The sequence below is a fragment of the Biomphalaria glabrata genome, chromosome 7 (genome assembly GCF_947242115.1).
Source record: "Biomphalaria glabrata chromosome 7, xgBioGlab47.1, whole genome shotgun sequence".
Lineage (NCBI taxonomy): Eukaryota > Metazoa > Mollusca > Gastropoda > Planorbidae > Biomphalaria > Biomphalaria glabrata.
In genome coordinates this window covers 22,225,201-22,250,011 of record NC_074717.1, presented here as the reverse complement: position 1 = coordinate 22,250,011, position 24,811 = coordinate 22,225,201, and the positions used below count along the sequence as shown (strand labels likewise).

General features: G+C 29.9%; 1 protein-coding gene across 3 annotated transcripts in view; it reads left to right on the top strand.

Moving 5' to 3' along the window:
• Positions 1 to 2,073: 2,073 nt before the first annotated feature.
• Positions 2,074 to 24,811, top strand: part of LOC106053840 (engulfment and cell motility protein 1-like) — a 77,294-nt gene continuing 54,556 nt past the window's right edge. Inside the window, exons 1-5 of one of the 3 annotated variants that reach the window (XM_013209479.2) lie at positions 2,077 to 2,139; positions 4,210 to 4,279; positions 4,581 to 4,632; positions 7,202 to 7,379; positions 8,117 to 8,157. In XM_013209479.2, the coding sequence (XP_013064933.1) occupies positions 7,221 to 7,379; positions 8,117 to 8,157 (200 nt within the window). In that variant the 5' untranslated portion in view covers positions 2,077 to 2,139; positions 4,210 to 4,279; positions 4,581 to 4,632; positions 7,202 to 7,220. Of the gene's footprint in view, positions 2,140 to 4,209; positions 4,280 to 4,564; positions 4,633 to 7,201; positions 7,380 to 8,116; positions 8,158 to 24,811 lie in introns of all 3 variants that reach the window. The other 2 variants (XM_056034575.1, XM_013209477.2) reach the window with 2 other exon arrangements.

The following is a 24,811-nucleotide window of genomic DNA, read 5'->3' as shown; positions in this document are numbered from 1 at the left end:
TTTGAGTTTAAACCCACCTCCTCCAGGGGGCTTTTTTTTTAAAGTTTAAAACTTTAAAACCCTTCCAGATGGTTTTAGTTTAAATACCCCCATACAGAGAGTTTTGAGGATGAAAACCTCTCTGTTCAATTTTATTCTAAAGCAAACTACAGTCACCAAATTCTATGAACGTAGCTAGGGGTTATGAATTTGTTAATGTTTTTAATCTAAGACCCCCCAACAAATGATTTTGACGATAAAACTTCCCTTTTCGATATAAAATCTAAAGCAAACTACAGTCACCTAATTCTAAGAGCGTAGCCAAGAAAGGTTACACATTTCTACCAGTGGCTGGGCTCAATTAATAAAGTGCAGTGAATAGTCATCTGCCGAAAATGAAAAAGACTAAATGTAGCTCAACAAAGATGGCTAAGTCGGATTGTAGAAGTCAGTTATGGAGATCAGGTCTCAATCTAGGAAATCCTATGCCGAACTGGGAGTCGACTTCTTAGTAAGGTTGTGACAGCGCTTGGCATGAGGTTTGCGGGACATGTTCTCCGATAAAATGATTTACGAATAATAAGAGTTGCGATGACATGGAGACCATTACGTGAAAAACGCAAACAGGGACATCTTAGTATAAATTGGCGCCACATTTTCATGTAGGTCCTCAGAGCAGGTGGGAAGAGGCTTCAAACATTGCCATTTACAGATTTTTGTGGAAGCAGCTTACCGCCCAATGCACCGAACGACGCGGGAGGAGCTAAGGCAGTAAGCATAGCACATAAGGTTTTTTGAATAAAACTTTTAATAGCAGTTTTTTAATAAAACTTTTAATAGCAGGATTATGCACCGTAGATACCTCAGAATTTACATTTTGTTGGCTTTCAATACCGAAAATAGTGTTTAGCGGCGGGGCTATTCTTACTGACATGGACCCTCCCGCGCCGTTCGGCGCCTTTGCCTTCTTGAAATTTGGGGATTGTCGTTTGCATTTTTTTGTTTTGTTTGATAGAAGAGGGGAATTTAACTGCAAAAAAAAAAAACTGGTAGGAGGGTTTTAAACCCAACCCCCCCTGGTAGGTGGTTTTAAACTCAAAACACCCCTGGTAGGGGGTTTTAAACTTAAAAGCCCTGGTGGGGGGTTTTTAAACTCAAAACCCCCTGGTAGGGGGTTTAAACTCAAAACCCTAATATGCTGTGCTGGGGCAAGTGATGGTTTAGTATTAAAATCTCACCTAAAATAAACAAAATCAAATAAAAAATCAGTCACTAAATTCCGATCCCTTTAGGGGGGATTTCATTTGGGGGGGGGGCGTTAAACCCCAACCCTCCCCCTGGCTACGCCCATGACACACACACATACACACTCAAGCTTACACACAAACACATACACACACATATATATATTTGGGGGGGGAGAAAACAAATCCCCCCCCCCCCCGCGAAAAAAATCCTGGCTACGGCCACGATATATATATGTACATATACTGAGTACCGGCACCTAATCAATGAGTACCGGCACCTACTTTTTTATGTGCAAAAAAGCACTGTATATATATTTATATATGTTTATATTTATATATGTATAGGCCTATATATATATATGACCCCCCCCCCGAAACCCCCCTAAAAAATACTGGCTACGCCCTTGACTGTCCTGAACTGACTACAATTAATGTGTGTTTCCTCTAAGTGAATCTCAACTTGTCAGTCCTAAAACATGAATAATAATTTTAAATAAATAATTGAAATTTAATTAAAAATTGTACATTTTACTAGACAGGCCTACTAGACAGGCCTACTCACACACATAGGGCGAGCTATAATGGGGTTTTAAATATTCAAGATGTTGAACCGAAGCGCAAATACGTTTAAATAGCCACTCAGAGGACCAAAAGTTCATCCTTTTTTTTAAGCACGATATAGGCGATGGTGAAATGGGACACAATAAATGCGCAAACCTGAACATTACAGACATGCAGATAACCAGCACAAAATAAATGTCTTTCGCTAAAATCTGCTCAATGCACGGTGTGAGCCATCATAATAACACATTACATAGGTCAGTTGAGTAATATTTGAGGAGGAAGAGAAAAATAGAAATCCCGGAAGTAAGATGAGATTTTCCTTGTTTACAAAGCTTAGAAGAAGTCAAATGTTAGTCATCAATATTTTAATTAGAATTTCTATAATCAGGCTTCATTAAATCTTGCTATAATAACATCAATATATAGACTAGATGTAGATTGTAATTTTGTGGATATAGTGATGTAGATTGTAATTTTGTGGATGTAGTCTAGATCTAAATCTAGTATCTAGAATAGGTGAACTCATGAACTAGATTTAACTAGATCTACTAGAGTAGCTGAGTTAGTGAGTAGACAGTACTGACGGTAGACCTCTCTACTCTAGTAGGCCTACTCTTCTCTACTGACTCTAACAGTTCTAACTCTAAAGTAGTCTAAAGTCACAGTCTAACTCTAGACGCGTCACTACTGAGTCTACTGATAGTGTTACGTCTCAGTCACACTACTTGATCTCATACAATAAATAAATATGATACAATACTGAATACTCATACTGGTTACTGGCTCTAATGATTTAATGCTCTACACTCTATTGACTCTATACTCTACTCTATTGTAAACTCGTCTCTAGTCTCTACACTTTGATTACTTTGAAGTTTGACTCTACTTCTACTCAGTACTACTAACTACTAAAACTAAAGTACTAGAATTCTAGATCTTACATCATCTTGTACATACTAGTACTACATAACTACAAAGAGTCTAGATGATTGATTGCCTAACTTTTAACTACCAGTTTGCACTTCTATGCAAGCTAATTCACAACTGCAAAGATACTAAATGTCTAAGACAATTTTATTTTATAATTAACCAACTTAAATTGTTTTATTATTACTTTATTAAGCAGTTATACATCTTATATATAATTATATTTTAATTCTTATTGTGCACAATTTTTTAAAAATTCAAATTCCATACTGTTTTCTATTCTTCAAGTTCATGTAAAAACTAAAGTGTATGATGGTATATAAAAATGTGCAAAGAATATTATCGATAATATCAATCTATTCTATATAATATCTATATTAGTTTAACTATATAGATAATATTATATTATAGTCTATAGATCTCTTAGATAATAATTAAATTTCTAAATCAGAATTTATAATTTTTCATGTTTATTTAAATGTAAACATTAATTTTATATTTTTTTTTAATTGATGATTTTTGGATTGTTAAAGGCAATTTAAAAAAGTTACAATTTAATAATCTGGTAGATCTTTGTAACAACTGCTTTGTAATGAGGCAGATTTTAGTTTGTAATAGTAGAATATTTGAATTTTGAAATAAAACTGTTGACCACAAAGAATACACAGTAATAACAATTATATATATATATATATAATATATATAAATCAGCGGCGTAGCTAGGTTGTATGATGCCCAGTGCGGCAGATCCTCGTGATGCTCCCCCCCCCCCCATATAAAATAAAATAAATGAAACAGCGAAAAGACATGTTCTTTTTCGAACTATTGTGTATTCACTGTTAAAGTATTACTAATTTGCAACAAAAATTATTAATTTAACAGAAAGATACTAGAAATAAATTTTACATGCTTTCTTGCTCGCATTATTATCAACAATTTTTAGACATATTTTTTTCCATTAATTGCCAAATTAGAGTCGCAAACTTTTCATTGTTGATCAAAATGAATTCTTTATCAACTTAAACTTAAGTCTAAAAAATCTTCGCTCGGATAGAACCATACTTACCGCAATTGTCAGAAATACAGAAAAAAAAAAGACTTTATTTTTAACTGAATCATCTAGCCGATATCTTTATTTATTTTTGTAAACTCAAAATCTCAAACCAGTTTGATGCCCCTCACCACTTGATGCCCAGTGCGGCTCGCACCACCCCCACGTGGCTAGCTACTCCACTAATATATATATATCATTGCACAGATCTCTGATCTCTTTTATATTTTGGTTCGCCACTTACCAGCATCATTAGTAATAGATCTAGTACAAGTTAATCATTTGGAATAGATCTTTAAATACTTTGATTGGCCATTGAGTAAAGTTATTTATAAAATTGTAGACAAAATTTTGTTTTTTTAGGCTTTTTTTTTTCATGCATAGAGATCTCTTTTATTTTGCCTCCTGCAAGTAACCACTTTAATTCTATACTTTTATTAGACATTGACATCTACAGAAGCTAAAAAGGATTTACTGGCAAGTTTGGATCATATGATTTCATGGCGCAGAGGTAACAAAAAAATTTCTATGAAAATAATTTATATTTTAATTCACCATTCTATATATATTATGTCTTTTAAAAAAAAAATATTAGTTAAAAGCCTGACATGGAAATTATAATCAGTATGTTAAAGGGTTGTATGTACAAGTCATCAATAATTTTTTCCTTATCAGCATATCAGTTTCTAAACCAAGAGATGTCTTAAAAATTTTTTTTAAAGTGATTAAGGTTTGATGATATTTAAAATGTTTTAAATGTGAATTCATTTTAGCCATTGATGTTAAACTTCTTTAGCCTTCGGATGTTCCAGGTGTTAGCGGCAATAACTATTTTTGTTTAACAGTCGAACACTTTTAAATTACGTAAGATATTCCGCTTTCTATTGAGCTAGAAGTTGTTTTTTTTTTAAATTAACTTTCTGTGTTGCATTTTCATTAATTTAATCTATCCATATTATTTTGTTGGGCTCATAGATTTGCTTATCTAGATCTGTCTTGGCATTCATTCATTAAGACAGGCACAGATTAACAGAGTGATACATTTTAGCTTATTGTGTAACTATATAGCAATACTTCAAGTGTATAAAATACTTTTAACATCTTATAAGATAACTATTCTAAACTAAATTCTTATTTGCCTTTCTCTGTACTTGAGTCAGACTAAAAGTTACAGTAGTCTTATTACACTAGATCTGTTCATAATACAATAATTACTATTTTACTTATTATTTTAACTTAAAATATAGTTCAGAATCAGATACGCTGTATAATTTGAAAGTCTATGTCTACCAGGTTTGGAATATAGTTGGAATTATAGTTAATGTTTTTTTTTGCATCTCAGTTTATCAATTATATACCTGCATATATATCACTTGCTGATAAATGCAATATAAAAAGCAAACAAATAGACACAGAAATGAAAAAAAAAATGCATCCACTTGTTTACTGTTAGTTTTTCATTATGTGTATCAGTTAGACCTTTCATAATGTATTGAAACTATCAAGAACATTTGACTGTTTCACTTGATGTCATCTAGATCTTTAATATAAATGTGTAATATACTGTAATTTTAGTCTGACTATATATTAAAATAATTGCTTGAATATAAATACTTTAATCTCAATAATATTTTTAAAAATTAATTAGAGTTGTTTATTATGCTATTCTGACACCTATAGGCCAAAATTTTAAAGTTTGACTTTGACAGCGCATTATTTGATAATGGTTTGACATAGAAAAGAAAATGAAGTATCAAAATCTTTTTTAGTTTAAGGAGAATAAGGATGACTACTTATATTTGTACCCCTAACCTATTTGTTATTATATTTAAGGTCAAAGAGGCCATGTGTTTTATTTAATTCATACAAATTTGACCTACATTATTTGATTCCGGACACCATAATTTATTTCAGACAGTCTCTATATTTATGCATCAATGAACTCAGAATTTAATTCTATATTAACATTAACTAAATTTTTTAAGATCCCCAGGCATAGCCCCTTACATGAAATCATTAAGATATTTACAAATTGTGCATAAATACGAACACAAAAAATAAAAATATGAACACACTTATTCTACCAAAATTAGGTCACTGGGATAGTGACTTCTACACAGACTGTAGACTTATTTTATGTTTGCATGATTAGATGTGTGGTGAATGTTTGTGTTCTTTGTTTATTCATTTAATAAATTTCTAATACAGATGATATTTTGTATTATAGTACAGGTTAGGATAGCCATTCTTGCCTAAATAGCTGAATCCTCTATATTCTCTTTCTATAAATCTAGATCTATCTACTAGGTCTAGATCAAGGCATTTAACTTCATTCAATGCATTTGCCCATTTATTCTCTATAAAAAAAACAACAAACGAGCAAATATAATATAAGATCATTAACATTGATGTCCAAAACTAGCTGTCCGAAATAAATTTTGGTAAGAAAATCGTAATTTAATTTAACACCCCTATTAATTTTTTTTTGTATGGAATCAAACAACTTGGCTTATGAATCAAATAAATCAGCTCCAAAAACAGAATAAATATTGCCGGGCTCATTAGCATAGACTTAGCCAACCAAAAAATATAGCCTTAACCCTAGGAAGAGGTAAAGTCATCCGGGTAACATTGAAAAAAACAACAACCTGACTTACAAATTTGAAATTCTTTTTTCTTACATAAAAAGACAGCTAAATGGAAGGAAATTGGGTTAGAATCATTGGAAAATGGACAAGTACATTATACAGCGTGCTAGTTTCATATTAAATATTAAAATAAGATTTAATGACCACAAAAACAGAGAGTTTCCGAATTCATGTAATGTCCGGATTAAATAAACTACTCTAGTAACAAAGCTTTTAACTTAAACATTTCCCCTACTTTTAAATGACTAAAGGTTTGCTTTTAAAAAAATAATAAAAAAAAAAAAGATAATATAGTATACATATATACATGCAATAAGCCATATTGGCTAAACTCATTAGTTGAATTAAATTCAAAAATCAACATCTGTATGTAGTAATTTTTATAAAATTTAAATAATATTAACAAAACAGGGTATCAAGTTTACAATAAAATAATTATGCATAACATGTTTATCTTCATTATATTTCCGAATATTTTAAGTTTCTGGATTCACAATATCTCTTGGGTGTATTTTTGTTTTTGTGCTATCCATATAATATCCTTGTTAACCGTAACCACTGATATACTAAGCCACTTACCTTGTAGATTTTGAAGTACAAATGGGATATGACTTAAACACATGTTTTAAAATATAAAATGTATACTTTTTCAGATTAAAATAAATAAACTTATATAATACTGCCATACCAATGAAATAACCTTTTTACTTTAAAAAAACATAGTATATTTTTATTTGTTTGTTATCAATTTCAACACAATACCTACTAATTGTTTTGAACTGCAGGGCTAGCAAATCAAACAGCATGGCTGGCCCTAGTGGAAGAGCCAGCATTGTGCCTGGTTCTAATGCTGCCAGGACACATTTGCCACCCACACCTAAGAAGCCAAGCATGAACATTAGGAAAGTGGCTGTGCTGATGCCAGACAGCAGAGAGGCAGCTCAGCTCATTGAGCTGGACCAGGTCAGTTTATTATTCATGACATTTGGTAGGGGTATAAGCTAGGAAGCAGATAGCATTTGTATTGGTGTTTGCAACAGAGAGCATCATATAAAAAATATGTGATATTGGGATGTGTAGCCATGAGGCTACGTACGCTTGGGCTTGGCAATGCTACCTATCAAAGGGCCTTGCGGTACGAGCAGAGTTGTGTTTACTAAGCCCCTTAAGGCAGCACAGAAAATCTTCTCCCAGATCCCCCCCCCCCCCCAACTGGTCCACAAATGATATTGGACCATAGTGCTCTGAGCATGCTATAAGCATGAAAGTTGTGCTAATAAAAGCTATTCAAAAATGCTTAGCTTCAAGCACATTAAAACATATTATAGCTGACATAAAATAAATAGTAAAATTAAATGACTATTAACGTAAAATTATTCCATATAAACGGTCATATTTCACCTTTGCTGTAAACTTACCTATAATAAAGATTTATTCAAATGACTATTTGATACTGAAAACAAGACAAATGCCCAGCTTATGAACTGTATCTGTATACTATTAGTATGTAGACTATGTTTATAATCATTTCTGCTGGCAAGAGAAAGGAGGCATAATACTCTTTGTAAACATTGTTTGGTCTTACCTTAAGCATTCTTGCTTGAATCAAACAAAACATCACCATTTTTTTTTTTACCTTAAAAAAATATATACATTAAAATGTACATTTCAAATAATGTTTGGCGTATTATCTTCCCCAGACTATAGACTTAGATGCCATTATTCAAGAAATAACAGAAAAGTAAGGGCACTTGTATAAAAACTATATATACTGTATTTTTGTTCAATCTTTAAAAAAAAATCATTATTATTGTAAAATACAGCTGATTATTTCAGTACAATTTAAGTAATATTTTTGCAATTATAAAATATTCTGTACTAAATTGTACACAGTATCACAATTTTGTAGTGCAATACTTAAGCAACAGTAACACAATTTTATAGTACAATACTTGATCCACAGTAACACAATTTTATAGTACAATACTTGATCCACAGTAACACAATTTTATAGTGCAATACTTGATCCACAGTAACACAATTTTATAGTACAATACTTGATCCAACACAATTTTATAGTACAATACTTGATCCAACACAATTTTATAGTACAATACTTGATCCAACACAATTTTATAGTACAATACTTGATCCAACACAATTTTATAGTACAATACTTGATCCACAGTAACACAATTTTATAGTACAATACTTGATCCAACACAATTTTATAGTACAATACTTGATCCACAGTAACACAATTTTATAGTACAATACTTGATCCAACACAATTTTATAGTACAATACTTGATCCACAGTAACACAATTTTATAGTACAATACTTGATCCAACACAATTTTATAGTACAATACTTGATCCAACACAATTTTATAGTACAATACTTGATCCAACACAATTTTATAGTACAATACTTGATCCACAGTAACACAATTTTATAGTGCAATACTTGATCCAACACAATTTTATAGTACAATACTTGATCCACAGTAACACAATTTTATAGTGCAATACTTGATCCAACACAATTTTATAGTACAATACTTGATCCAACACAATTTTATAGTACAATACTTGATCCAACACAATTTTATAGTGCAATACTTGATCCAACACAATTTTATAGTACAATACTTGATCCACAGTAACACAATTTTATAGTACAATACTTGATCCAACACAATTTTATAGTACAATACTTGATCCAACACAATTTTATAGTGCAATACTTGATCCACAGTAACACAATTTTATAGTACAATACTTGATCCACAGTAACACAATTTTATAGTACAATACTTGATCCACAGTAACACAATTTTATAGTACAATACTTGATCCAACACAATTTTATAGTACAATACTTGATCCAACACAATTTTATAGTACAATACTTGATCCAACACAATTTTATAGTGCAATACTTGATCCAACACAATTTTATAGTGCAATACTTGATCCAACACAATTTTATAGTGCAATACTTGATCCACAGTAACACAATTTTATAGTGCAATACTTGATCCAACACAATTTTATAGTACAATACTTGATCCAACACAATTTTATAGTGCAATACTTGATCCACAGTAACACAATTTTATAGTACAATACTTGATCCAACACAATTTTATAGTACAATACTTGATCCACAGTAACACAATTTTATAGTACAATACTTGATCCAACACAATTTTATAGTACAATACTTGATCCACAGTAACACAATTTTATAGTGCAATACTTGATCCACAGTAACACAATTTTATAGTACAATACTTGATCCACAGTAACACAATTTTATAGTACAATACTTGATCCAACACAATTTTATAGTACAATACTTGATCCAACACAATTTTATAGTGCAATACTTGATCCACAGTAACACAATTTTATAGTACAATACTTGATCCACAGTAACACAATTTTATAGTACAATACTTGATCCAACACAATTTTATAGTGCAATACTTGATCCAACACAATTTTATAGTGCAATACTTGATCCACAGTAACACAATTTTATAGTGCAATACTTGATCCAACACAATTTTATAGTGCAATACTTGATCCACAGTAACACAATTTTATAGTGCAATACTTGATCCAACACAATTTTATAGTACAATACTTGATCCAACACAATTTTATAGTGCAATACTTGATCCACAGTAACACAATTTTATAGTACAATACTTGATCCACAGTAACACAATTTTATAGTACAATACTTGATCCAAAACAATTTTATAGTACAATACTTGATCCACAGTAACACAATTTTATAGTGCAATACTTGATCCAACACAATTTTATAGTACAATACTTGATCCACAGTAACACAATTTTATAGTGCAATACTTGATCCACAGTAACACAATTTTATAGTGCAATACTTGATCCAACACAATTTTATAGTGCAATACTTGATCCAACACAATTTTATAGTACAATACTTGATCCAACACAATTTTATAGTACAATACTTGATCCAACACAATTTTATAGTGCAATACTTGATCCAACACAATTTTATAGTGCAATACTTGATCCACAGTAACACAATTTTATAGTACAATACTTGATCCAACACAATTTTATAGTACAATACTTGATCCACAGTAACACAATTTTATAGTACAATACTTGATCCACAGTAACACAATTTTATAGTACAATACTTGATCCACAGTAACACAATTTTATAGTACAATACTTGATCCACAGTAACACAATTTTATAGTACAATACTTGATCCAACACAATTTTATAGTACAATACTTGATCCACAGTAACACAATTTTATAGTACGATACTTGATCCACAGTAACACAATTTTATAGTGCAATACTTGATCCACAGTAACACAATTTTATAGTACAATACTTGATCCAACACAATTTTATAGTACAATACTTGATCCAACACAATTTTATAGTACAATACTTGATCCAACACAATTTTATAGTGCAATACTTGATCCAACACAATTTTATAGTACAATACTTGATCCAACACAATTTTATAGTACAATACTTGATCCACAGTAACACAATTTTATAGTGCAATACTTGATCCAACACAATTTTATAGTACAATACTTGATCCACAGAAACACAATTTTATAGTGCAATACTTGATCCACAGTTACACAATTTTATAGTGCAATACTTGATCCAACACAATTTTATAGTACAATACTTGATCCAACACAATTTTATAGTACAATACTTGATCCAACACAATTTTATAGTGCAATACATGATCCAACACAATTTTATAGTACAATACTTGATCCAACACAATTTTATAGTGCAATACTTGATCCAACACAATTTTATAGTACAATACTTGATCCAACACAATTTTATAGTACAATACTTGATCCACAGTAACACAATTTTATAGTGCAATACTTGATCCAACACAATTTTATAGTACAATACTTGATCCAACACAATTTTATAGTGCAATACTTGATCCAACACAATTTTATAGTACAATACTTGATCCAACACAATTTTATAGTACAATACTTGATCCAACACAATTTTATAGTACAATACTTGATCCAACACAATTTTATAGTACAATACTTGATCCACAGTAACACAATTTTATAGTACAATACTTGATCCAACACAATTTTATAGTACAATACTTGATCCAACACAATTTTATAGTGCAATACTTGATCCAACACAATTTTATAGTACAATACTTGATCCAACACAATTTTATAGTACAATACTTGATCCACAGTAACACAATTTTATAGTGCAATACTTGATCCAACACAATTTTATAGTACAATACTTGATCCACAGAAACACAATTTTATAGTGCAATACTTGATCCACAGTTACACAATTTTATAGTGCAATACTTGATCCAACACAATTTTATAGTACAATACTTGATCCAACACAATTTTATAGTACAATACTTGATCCAACACAATTTTATAGTGCAATACTTGATCCAACACAATTTTATAGTACAATACTTGATCCAACACAATTTTATAGTGCAATACTTGATCCAACACAATTTTATAGTACAATACTTGATCCAACACAATTTTATAGTACAATACTTGATCCACAGTAACACAATTTTATAGTGCAATACTTGATCCAACACAATTTTATAGTACAATACTTGATCCAACACAATTTTATAGTGCAATACTTGATCCAACACAATTTTATAGTACAATACTTGATCCAACACAATTTTATAGTACAATACTTGATCCAACACAATTTTATAGTACAATACTTGATCCAACACAATTTTATAGTACAATACTTGATCCAACACAATTTTATAGTACAATACTTGATCCACAGTAACACAATTTTATAGTACAATACTTGATCCAACACAATTTTATAGTACAATACTTGATCCACAGTAACACAATTTTATAGTACAATACTTGATCCACAGTAACACAATTTTATAGTGCAATACTTGATCCACAGTAACACAATTTTATAGTGCAATACTTGATCCAACACAATTTTATAGTACAATACTTGATCCACAGTAACACAATTTTATAGTGCAATACTTGATCCAACACAATTTTATAGTACAATACTTGATCCACAGTACCACAATTTTATAGTGCAATACTTGATCCACAGTAACACAATTTTATAGTGCAATACTTGATCCAACACAATTTTATAGTACAATACTTGATCCAACACAATTTTATAGTACAATACTTGATCCAACACAATTTTATAGTACAATACTTGATCCAACACAATTTTATAGTGCAATACTTGATCCAACACAATTTTATAGTACAATACTTCATCCAACACAATTTTATAGTACAATACTTGATCCACAGTAACACAATTTTATAGTGCAATACTTGATCCACAGTAAAACAATTTTATAGTACAATACTTGATCCACAGTAACACAATTTTATAGTACGATACTTGATCCACAGTAACACAATTTTATAGTGCAATACTTGATCCACAGTAACACAATTTTATAGTACAATACTTGATCCAACACAATTTTATAGTACAATACTTGATCCACAGTAACACAATTTTATAGTGCAATACTTGATCCAACACAATTTTATAGTACAATACTTGATCCACAGTAACACAATTTTATAGTGCAATACTTGATCCACAGTAACACAATTTTATAGTGCAATACTTGATCCAACACAATTTTATAGTACAATACTTGATCCAACACAATTTTATAGTACAATACTTGATCCAACACAATTTTATAGTGCAATACTTGATTCAACACAATTTTATAGTACAATACTTGATCCAACACAATTTTATAGTACAATACTTGATCCACAGTAACACAATTTTATAGTACAATACTTGATCCACAGTAACACAATTTTATAGTACAATACTTGATCCACAGTAACACAATTTTATAGTGCAATACTTGATCCACAGTAACACAATTTTATAGTACAATACTTGATCCAACACAATTTTATAGTACAATACTTGATCCACAGTAACACAATTTTATAGTGCAATACTTGATCCACAGTAACACAATTTTATAGTACAATACTTGATCCAACACAATTTTATAGTGCAATACTTGATCCAACACAATTTTATAGTACAATACTTGATCCAACACAATTTTATAGTACAATACTTGATCCAACACAATTTTATAGTGCAATACTTGATCCAACACAATTTTATAGTACAATACTTGATCCAACACAATTTTATAGTGCAATACTTGATCCAACACAATTTTATAGTACAATACTTGATCCAACACAATTTTATAGTACAATACTTGATCCACAGTAACACAATTTTATAGTACAATACTTGATCCAACACAATTTTATAGTGCAATACTTGATCCACAGTAACACAATTTTATAGTACAATACTTGATCCAACACAATTTTATAGTACAATACTTGATCCACAGTAACACAATTTTATAGTGCAATACTTGATCCACAGTAACACAATTTTATAGTACAATACTTGATCCAACACAATTTTATAGTACAATACTTGATCCACAGTAACACAATTTTATAGTACAATACTTGATCCAACACAATTTTATAGTGCAATACTTGATCCACAGTAACACAATTTTATAGTGCAATACTTGATCCAACACAATTTTATAGTACAATACTTGATCCAACACAATTTTATAGTACAATACTTGATCCAACACAATTTTATAGTGCAATACTTGATCCAACACAATTTTATAGTACAATACTTGATCCAACACAATTTTATAGTACAATACTTGATCCACAGTAACACAATTTTATAGTACAATACTTGATCCACAGTAACACAATTTTATAGTACAATACTTGATCCACAGTAACACAATTTTATAGTACAATACTTGATCCAACACAATTTTATAGTACAATACTTGATCCACAGTAACACAATTTTATAGTACAATACTTGATCCACAGTAACACAATTTTATAGTACAATACTTGATCCAACACAATTTTATAGTACAATACTTGATCCACAGTAACACAATTTTATAGTACAATACTTGATCCAACACAATTTTATAGTACAATACTTGATCCACAGTAACACAATTTTATAGTGCAATACTTGATCCACAGTAACACAATTTTATAGTACAATACTTGATCCACAGTAACACAATTTTATAGTGCAATACTTGATCCAACACAATTTTGTAGTACAATACTTGATCCACAGTAACACAATTTTATAGTGCAATACTTGATCCAACACAATTTTGTAGTACAATACTTGATCCACAGTAACACAATTTTATAGTGCAATACTTGATCCAACACAATTTTATAGTACAATACTTGATCCACAGTAACACAATTTTATAGTGCAATACTTGATCCACAGTAACACAATTTTATAGTACAATACTTGATCCACAGTAACACAATTTTATAGTACAATACTTGATCCAACACAATTTTGTAGTACAATACTTGATCCACAGTAACACAATTTTATAGTACAATACTTGATCCAACACAATTTTGTAGTACAATACTTGATCCACAGTAACACAATTTTATAGTGCAATACTTGATCCACAGTAACACAATTTAATAGTGCAATACTTGATCCAACACAATTTTGTAGTACAATACTTGATCCAACACAATTTTATAGTACAATACTTGATCCACAGTAACACAATTTTATAGTACAATACTTGATCCAACACAATTTTATAGTACAATACTTGATCCACAGTAACACAATTTTATAGTGCAATACTTGATCCACAGTAACACAATTTTATAGTACAATACTTGATCCAACACAATTTTATAGTACAATACTTGATCCACAGTAACACAATTTTATAGTACAATACTTGATCCAACACAATTTTATAGTGCAATACTTGATCCAACACAATTTTGTAGTACAATACTTGATCCACAGTAACACAATTTTATAGTGCAATACTTGATCCACAGTAACACAATTTTATAGTACAATACTTGATCCACAGTAACACAATTTTATAGTGCAATACTTGATCCACAGTAACACAATTTTATAGTGCAATACTTGATCCACAGTAACACAATTTTATAGTACAATACTTGATCCAACACAATTTTATAGTACAATACTTGATCCACAGTAACACAATTTTATAGTGCAATACTTGATCCACAGTAACACAATTTTATAGTACAATACTTGATCCAACACAATTTTATAGTACAATACTTGATCCACAGTATTACAATTTTATAGTACAATACTTGATCCAACACAATTTTATAGTGCAATACTTGATCCACAGTAACACAATTTTATAGTACAATACTTGATCCAACACAATTTTATAGTACAATACTTGATCCACAGTAACACAATTTTATAGTGCAATACTTGATCCACAGTAACACAATTTTATAGTACAATACTTGATCCAACACAATTTTATAGTACAATACTTGATCCACAGTAACACAATTTTATAGTACAATACTTGATCCAACACAATTTTATAGTACAATACTTGATCCACAGTAACACAATTTTATAGTACAATACTTGATCCAACACAATTTTATAGTGCAATACTTGATCCACAGTAACACAATTTTATAGTGCAATACTTGATCCAACACAATTTTATAGTACAATACTTGATCCAACACAATTTTATAGTACAATACTTGATCCAACACAATTTTATAGTGCAATACTTGATCCAACACAATTTTATAGTACAATACTTGATCCAACACAATTTTATAGTACAATACTTGATCCACAGTAACACAATTTTATAGTGCAATACTTGATCCAACACAATTTTATAGTACAATACTTGATCCAACACAATTTTATAGTGCAATACTTGATCCAACACAATTTTATAGTACAATACTTGATCCAACACAATTTTATAGTACAATACTTGATCCAACACAATTTTATAGTACAATACTTGATCCAACACAATTTTATAGTACAATACTTGATCCACAGTAACACAATTTTATAGTACAATACTTGATCCAACACAATTTTATAGTACAATACTTGATCCACAGTAACACAATTTTATAGTACAATACTTGATCCACAGTAACACAATTTTATAGTGCAATACTTGATCCACAGTAACACAATTTTATAGTGCAATACTTGATCCAACACAATTTTATAGTACAATACTTGATCCACAGTAACACAATTTTATAGTGCAATACTTGATCCAACACAATTTTATAGTACAATACTTGATCCACAGTAACACAATTTTATAGTGCAATACTTGATCCACAGTAACACAATTTTATAGTGCAATACTTGATCCAACACAATTTTATAGTACAATACTTGATCCAACACAATTTTATAGTGCAATACTTGATCCAACACAATTTTATAGTACAATACTTGATCCAACACAATTTTATAGTACAATACTTGATCCACAGTAACACAATTTTATAGTGCAATACTTGATCCAACACAATTTTATAGTACAATACTTGATCCAACACAATTTTATAGTGCAATACTTGATCTAACACAATTTTATAGTACAATACTTGATCCAACACAATTTTATAGTACAATACTTGATCCAACACAATTTTATAGTACAATACTTGATCCAACACAATTTTATAGTACAATACTTGATCCACAGTAACACAATTTTATAGTACAATACTTGATCCAACACAATTTTATAGTACAATACTTGATCCACAGTAACACAATTTTATAGTACAATACTTGATCCACAGTAACACAATTTTATAGTGCAATACTTGATCCACAGTAACACAATTTTATAGTGCAATACTTGATCCAACACATTTTTATAGTACAATACTTGATCCACATTAACACAATTTTATAGTGCAATACTTGATCCAACACAATTTTATAGTACAATACTTGATCCACAGTAACACAATTTTATAGTGCAATACTTGATCCACAGTAACACAATTTTATAGTGCAATACTTGATCCAACACAATTTTATAGTACAATACTTGATCCAACACAATTTTATAGTACAATACTTGATCCAACACAATTTTATAGTGCAATACTTGATCCAACACAATTTTATAGTACAATACTTGATCCAACACAATTTTATAGTACAATACTTGATCCAACACAATTTTATAGTACAATACTTGATCCAACACAATTTTATAGTGCAATACTTGATCCAACACAATTTTATAGTGCAATACTTGATCCAACACAATTTTATAGTGCAATACTTGATCCAACACAATTTTATAGTACAATACTTGATCCACAGTGACACAATTTTATAGTACAATACTTGATCCACAGTAACACAATTTTATAGTACAATACTTGATCCACAGTAACACAATTTTATAGTACAATACTTGATCCAACACAATTTTATAGTACAATACTTGATCCACAGTAACACAATTTTATAGTGCAATACTTGATCCACAGTAACACAATTTTATAGTACAATACTTGATCCAACACAATTTCATAGTGCAATACTTGATCCAACACAATTTTATAGTGCAATACTTGATCCACAGTAACACAATTTTATAGTGCAATACTTGATCCAACACAATTTTATAGTGCAATACTTGATCCACAGTAACACAATTTTATAGTACAATACTTGATCCACAGTAACACAATTTTATAGTACAATACTTGATCCACAGTAACACAATTTTATAGTGCAATACTTGATCCAACACAATTTTATAGTGCAATACTTGATCCACAGTAACACAATTTTATAGTACAATACTTGATCCAACACAATTTTATAGTACAATACTTGATCCACAGTAACACAATTTTATAGTGCAATACTTGATCCACAGTAACACAATTTTATAGTACAATACTTGATCCAACACAATTTTATAGTGCAATACTTGATCCAACACAATTTTATAGTGCAATACTTGATCCACAGTAACACAATTTTATAGTGCAATACTTGATCCAACACAATTTTATAGTACAATACTTGATCCAACACAATTTTATAGTGCAATACTTGATCCAACACAATTTTATAGTGCAATACTTGATCCACAGTAACACAATTTTATAGTACAATACTTGATCCAACACAATTTTATAGTGCAATACTTGATCCACAGTAACACAATTTTATAGTACAATACTTGATCCACAGTAACACAATTTTATAGTGCAATACTTGATCCACAGTAACACAATTTTATAGTACAATACTTGATCCACAGTAACACAATTTTATAGTGCAATACTTGATCCAACATAATTTTATAGTGCAATACTTGATCCAACACAATTTTATAGTACAATACTTGATCCAACACAATTTTATAGTACAATACTTGATCCAACACAATTTTATAGTACAATACTTGATCCACAGTAACACAATTTTATAGTGCAATACTTGATCCAACACAATTTTATAGTACAATACTTGATCCAACACAATTTTATAGTGCAATACTTGATCCAACACAATTTTATAGTACAATACTTGATCCAACACAATTTTATAGTACAATACTTGATCCAACACAATTTTATAGTACAATACTTGATCCAACACAATTTTATAGTACAATACTTGATCCACAGTAACACAATTTTATAGTACAATACTTGATCCAACACAATTTTATAGTACAATACTTGATCCACAGTAACACAATTTTATAGTACAATACTTGATCCACAGTAACACAATTTTATAGTGCAATACTTGATCCACAGTAACACAATTTTATAGTGCAATACTTGATCCAACACAATTTTATAGTACAATACTTGATCCACAGTAACACAATTTTATAGTGCAATACTTGATCCAACACAATTTTATAGTACAATACTTGATCCACAGTAACACAATTTTATAGTGCAATACTTGATCCACAGTAACACAATTTTATAGTGCAATACTTGATCCAACACAATTTTATAGTACAATACTTGATCCAACACAATTTTATAGTGCAATACTTGATCCAACACAATTTTATAGTACAATACTTGATCCAACACAATTTTATAGTACAATACTTGATCCACAGTAACACAATTTTATAGTGCAATACTTGATCCAACACAATTTTATAGTACAATACTTGATCCAACACAATTTTATAGTGCAATACTTGATCTAACACAATTTTATAGTACAATACTTGATCCAACACAATTTTATAGTACAATACTTGATCCAACACAATTTTATAGTACAATACTTGATCCAACACAATTTTATAGTACAATACTTGATCCACAGTAACACAATTTTATAGTACAATACTTGATCCAACACAATTTTATAGTACAATACTTGATCCACAGTAACACAATTTTATAGTACAATACTTGATCCACAGTAACACAATTTTATAGTGCAATACTTGATCCACAGTAACACAATTTTATAGTGCAATACTTGATCCAACACAATTTTATAGTACAATACTTGATCCACAGTAACACAATTTTATAGTGCAATACTTGATCCACAGTAACACAATTTTATAGTGCAATACTTGATCCAACACAATTTTATAGTACAATACTTGATCCAACACAATTTTATAGTACAATACTTGATCCAACACAATTTTATAGTGCAATACTTGATCCAACACAATTTTATAGTACAATACTTGATCCAACACAATTTTATAGTACAATACTTGATCCAACACAATTTTATAGTACAATACTTGATCCAACACAATTTTATAGTGCAATACTTGATCCAACACAATTTTATAGTGCAATACTTGATCCAACACAATTTTATAGTGCAATACTTGATCCAACACAATTTTATAGTACAATACTTGATCCACAGTGACACAATTTTATAGTACAATACTTGATCCACAGTAACACAATTTTATAGTACAATACTTGATCCACAGTAACACAATTTTATAGTACAATACTTGATCCAACACAATTTTATAGTACAATACTTGATCCACAGTAACACAATTTTATAGTGCAATACTTGATCCACAGTAACACAATTTTATAGTACAATACTTGATCCAACACAATTTCATAGTGCAATACTTGATCCAACACAATTTTATAGTGCAATACTTGATCCACAGTAACACAATTTTATAGTGCAATACTTGATCCAACACAATTTTATAGTGCAATACTTGATCCACAGTAACACAATTTTATAGTACAATACTTGATCCACAGTAACACAATTTTATAGTACAATACTTGATCCACAGTAACACAATTTTATAGTGCAATACTTGATCCAACACAATTTTATAGTATAGTGCAATACTTGATCCAACACAATTTTATAGTGCAATACTTGATCCACAGTAACACAATTTTATAGTACAATACTTGATCCAACACAATTTTATAGTACAATACTTGATCCACAGTAACACAATTTTATAGTGCAATACTTGATCCACAGTAACACAATTTTATAGTACAATACTTGATCCAACACAATTTTATAGTGCAATACTTGATCCAACACAATTTTATAGTGCAATACTTGATCCACAGTAACACAATTTTATAGTGCAATACTTGATCCAACACAATTTTATAGTACAATACTTGATCCAACACAATTTTATAGTGCAATACTTGATCCAACACAATTTTATAGTGCAATACTTGATCCACAGTAACACAATTTTATAGTACAATACTTGATCCAACACAATTTTATAGTGCAATACTTGATCCACAGTAACACAATTTTATAGTACAATACTTGATCCACAGTAACACAATTTTATAGTGCAATACTTGATCCACAGTAACACAATTTTATAGTACAATACTTGATCCACAGTAACACAATTTTATAGTGCAATACTTGATCCAACATAATTTTATAGTGCAATACTTGATCCAACACAATTTTATAGTACAATACTTGATCCAACACAATTTTATAGTGCAATACTTGATCCACAGTAACACAATTTTATAGTACAATACTTGATCCACAGTAACACAATTTTATAGTGTAATACTTGATCCACAGTAACACAATTTTATAGTACAATACTTGATCCAACACAATTTTATAGTGCAATACTTGATCCACAGTAACACAATTTTATAGTACAATACTTGATCCACAGTAACACAATTTTATAGTGCAATACTTGATCCAACACAATTTTATAGTGCAATACTTGATCCACAGTAACACAATTTTATAGTACAATACTTGATCCACAGTAACACAATTTTATAGTACAATACTTGATCCAACACAATTTTATAGTGCAATACTTGATCCACAGTAACACAATTTTATAGTACAATACTTGATCCACAGTAACACAATTTTATAGTGCAATACTTGATCCACAGTAACACAATTTTATAGTACAATACTTGATCCACAGTAACACAATTTTATAGTGCAATACTTGATCCACAGTAACACAATTTTATAGTACAATACTTGATCCAACACAATTTTATAGTGCAATACTTGATCCAACACAATTTTATAGTGCAATACTTGATCCAACACAATTTTATAGTGCAATACTTGATCCAACACAATTTTATAGTGCAATACTTGATCCAACACAATTTTATAGTGCAATACTTGATCCAACACAATTTTATAGTACAATACTTGATCCACAGTAACACAATTTTATAGTACAATACTTGATCCACAGTAACACAATTTTATAGTGCAATACTTGATCCAACATAATTTTATAGTGCAATACTTGATCCAACACAATTTTATAGTACAATACTTGATCCAACACAATTTTATAGTGCAATACTTGATCCACAGTAACACAATTTTATAGTACAATACTTGATCCACAGTAACACAATTTTATAGTGCAATACTTGATCCACAGTAACACAATTTTATAGTACAATACTTGATCCAACACAATTTTATAGTGCAATACTTGATCCACAGTAGCACAATTTTATAGTACAATACTTGATCCACAGTAACACAATTTTATAGTACAATACTTGATCCACAGTAACACAATTTTATAGTGCAATACTTGATCCAACACAATTTTATAGTGCAATACTTGATCCACAGTAACACAATTTTATAGTACAATACTTGATCCAACACAATTTCATAGTGCAATACTTGATCCAACACAATTTTATAGTGCAATACTTGATCCACAGTAACACAATTTTATAGTGCAATACTTGATCCAACACAATTTTATAGTGCAATACTTGATCCACAGTAACACAATTTTATAGTACAATACTTGATCCACAGTAACACAATTTTATAGTACAATACTTGATCCACAGTAACACAATTTTATAGTGCAATACTTGATCCAACACAATTTTATAGTGCAATACTTGATCCACAGTAACACAATTTTATAGTACAATACTTGATCCAACACAATTTTATAGTACAATACTTGATCCACAGTAACACAATTTTATAGTGCAATACTTGATCCACAGTAACACAATTTTATAGTACAATACTTGATCCAACACAATTTTATAGTGCAATACTTGATCCAACACAATTTTATAGTTCAATACTTGATCCACAGTAACACAATTTTATAGTGCAATACTTGATCCAACACAATTTTATAGTACAATACTTGATCCAACACAATTTTATAGTGCAATACTTGATCCAACACAATTTTATAGTGCAATACTTGATCCACAGTAACACAATTTTATAGTACAATACTTGATCCAACACAATTTTATAGTGCAATACTTGATCCACAGTAACACAATTTTATAGTACAATACTTGATCCACAGTAACACAATTTTATAGTGCAATACTTGATCCACAGTAACACAATTTTATAGTACAATACTTGATCCACAGTAACACAATTTTATAGTGCAATACTTGATCCAACATAATTTTATAGTGCAATACTTGATCCAACACAATTTTATAGTGCAATACTTGATCCAACACAATTTTATAGTACAATACTTGATCCACAGTGACACAATTTTATAGTACAATACTTGATCCACAGTAACACAATTTTATAGTACAATACTTGATCCACAGTAACACAATTTTATAGTACAATACTTGATCCAACACAATTTTATAGTACAATACTTGATCCACAGTAACACAATTTTATAGTGCAATACTTGATCCACAGTAACACAATTTTATAGTACAATACTTGATCCAACACAATTTCATAGTGCAATACTTGATCCAACACAATTTTATAGTGCAATACTTGATCCACAGTAACACAATTTTATAGTGCAATACTTGATCCACAGTAACACAATTTTATAGTACAATACTTGATCCAACACAATTTTATAGTGCAATACTTGATCCACAGTAACACAATTTTATAGTACAATACTTGATCCACAGTAACACAATTTTATAGTGCAATACTTGATCCACAGTAACACAATTTTATAGTACAATACTTGATCCACAGTAACACAATTTTATAGTGCAATACTTGATCCACAGTAACACAATTTTATAGTACAATACTTGATCCAACACAATTTTATAGTGCAATACTTGATCCAACACAATTTTATAGTGCAATACTTGATCCAACACAATTTTATAGTGCAATACTTGATCCAACACAATTTTATAGTGCAATACTTGATCCAACACAATTTTATAGTGCAATACTTGATCCAACACAATTTAATAGTACAATACTTGATCCACAGTAACACAATTTTATAGTACAATACTTGATCCACAGTAACACAATTTTATAGTGCAATACTTGATCCAACATAATTTTATAGTGCAATACTTGATCCAACACAATTTTATAGTACAATACTTGATCCAACACAATTTTATAGTGCAATACTTGATCCACAGTAACACAATTTTATAGTACAATACTTGATCCACAGTAACACAATTTTATAGTGCAATACTTGATCCACAGTAACACAATTTTATAGTACAATACTTGATCCAACACAATTTTATAGTGCAATACTTGATCCACAGTAGCACAATTTTATAGTACAATACTTGATCCACAGTAACACAATTTTATAGTACAATACTTGATCCACAGTAACACAATTTTATAGTGCAATACTTGATCCAACACAATTTTATAGTGCAATACTTGATCCACAGTAACACAATTTTATAGTACAATACTTGATCCACAGTAACACAATTTTATAGTACAATACTTGATCCAACACAATTTTATAGTGCAATACTTGATCCACAGTAACACAATTTTATAGTACAATACTTGATCCACAGTAACACAATTTTATAGTGCAATACTTGATCCACAGTA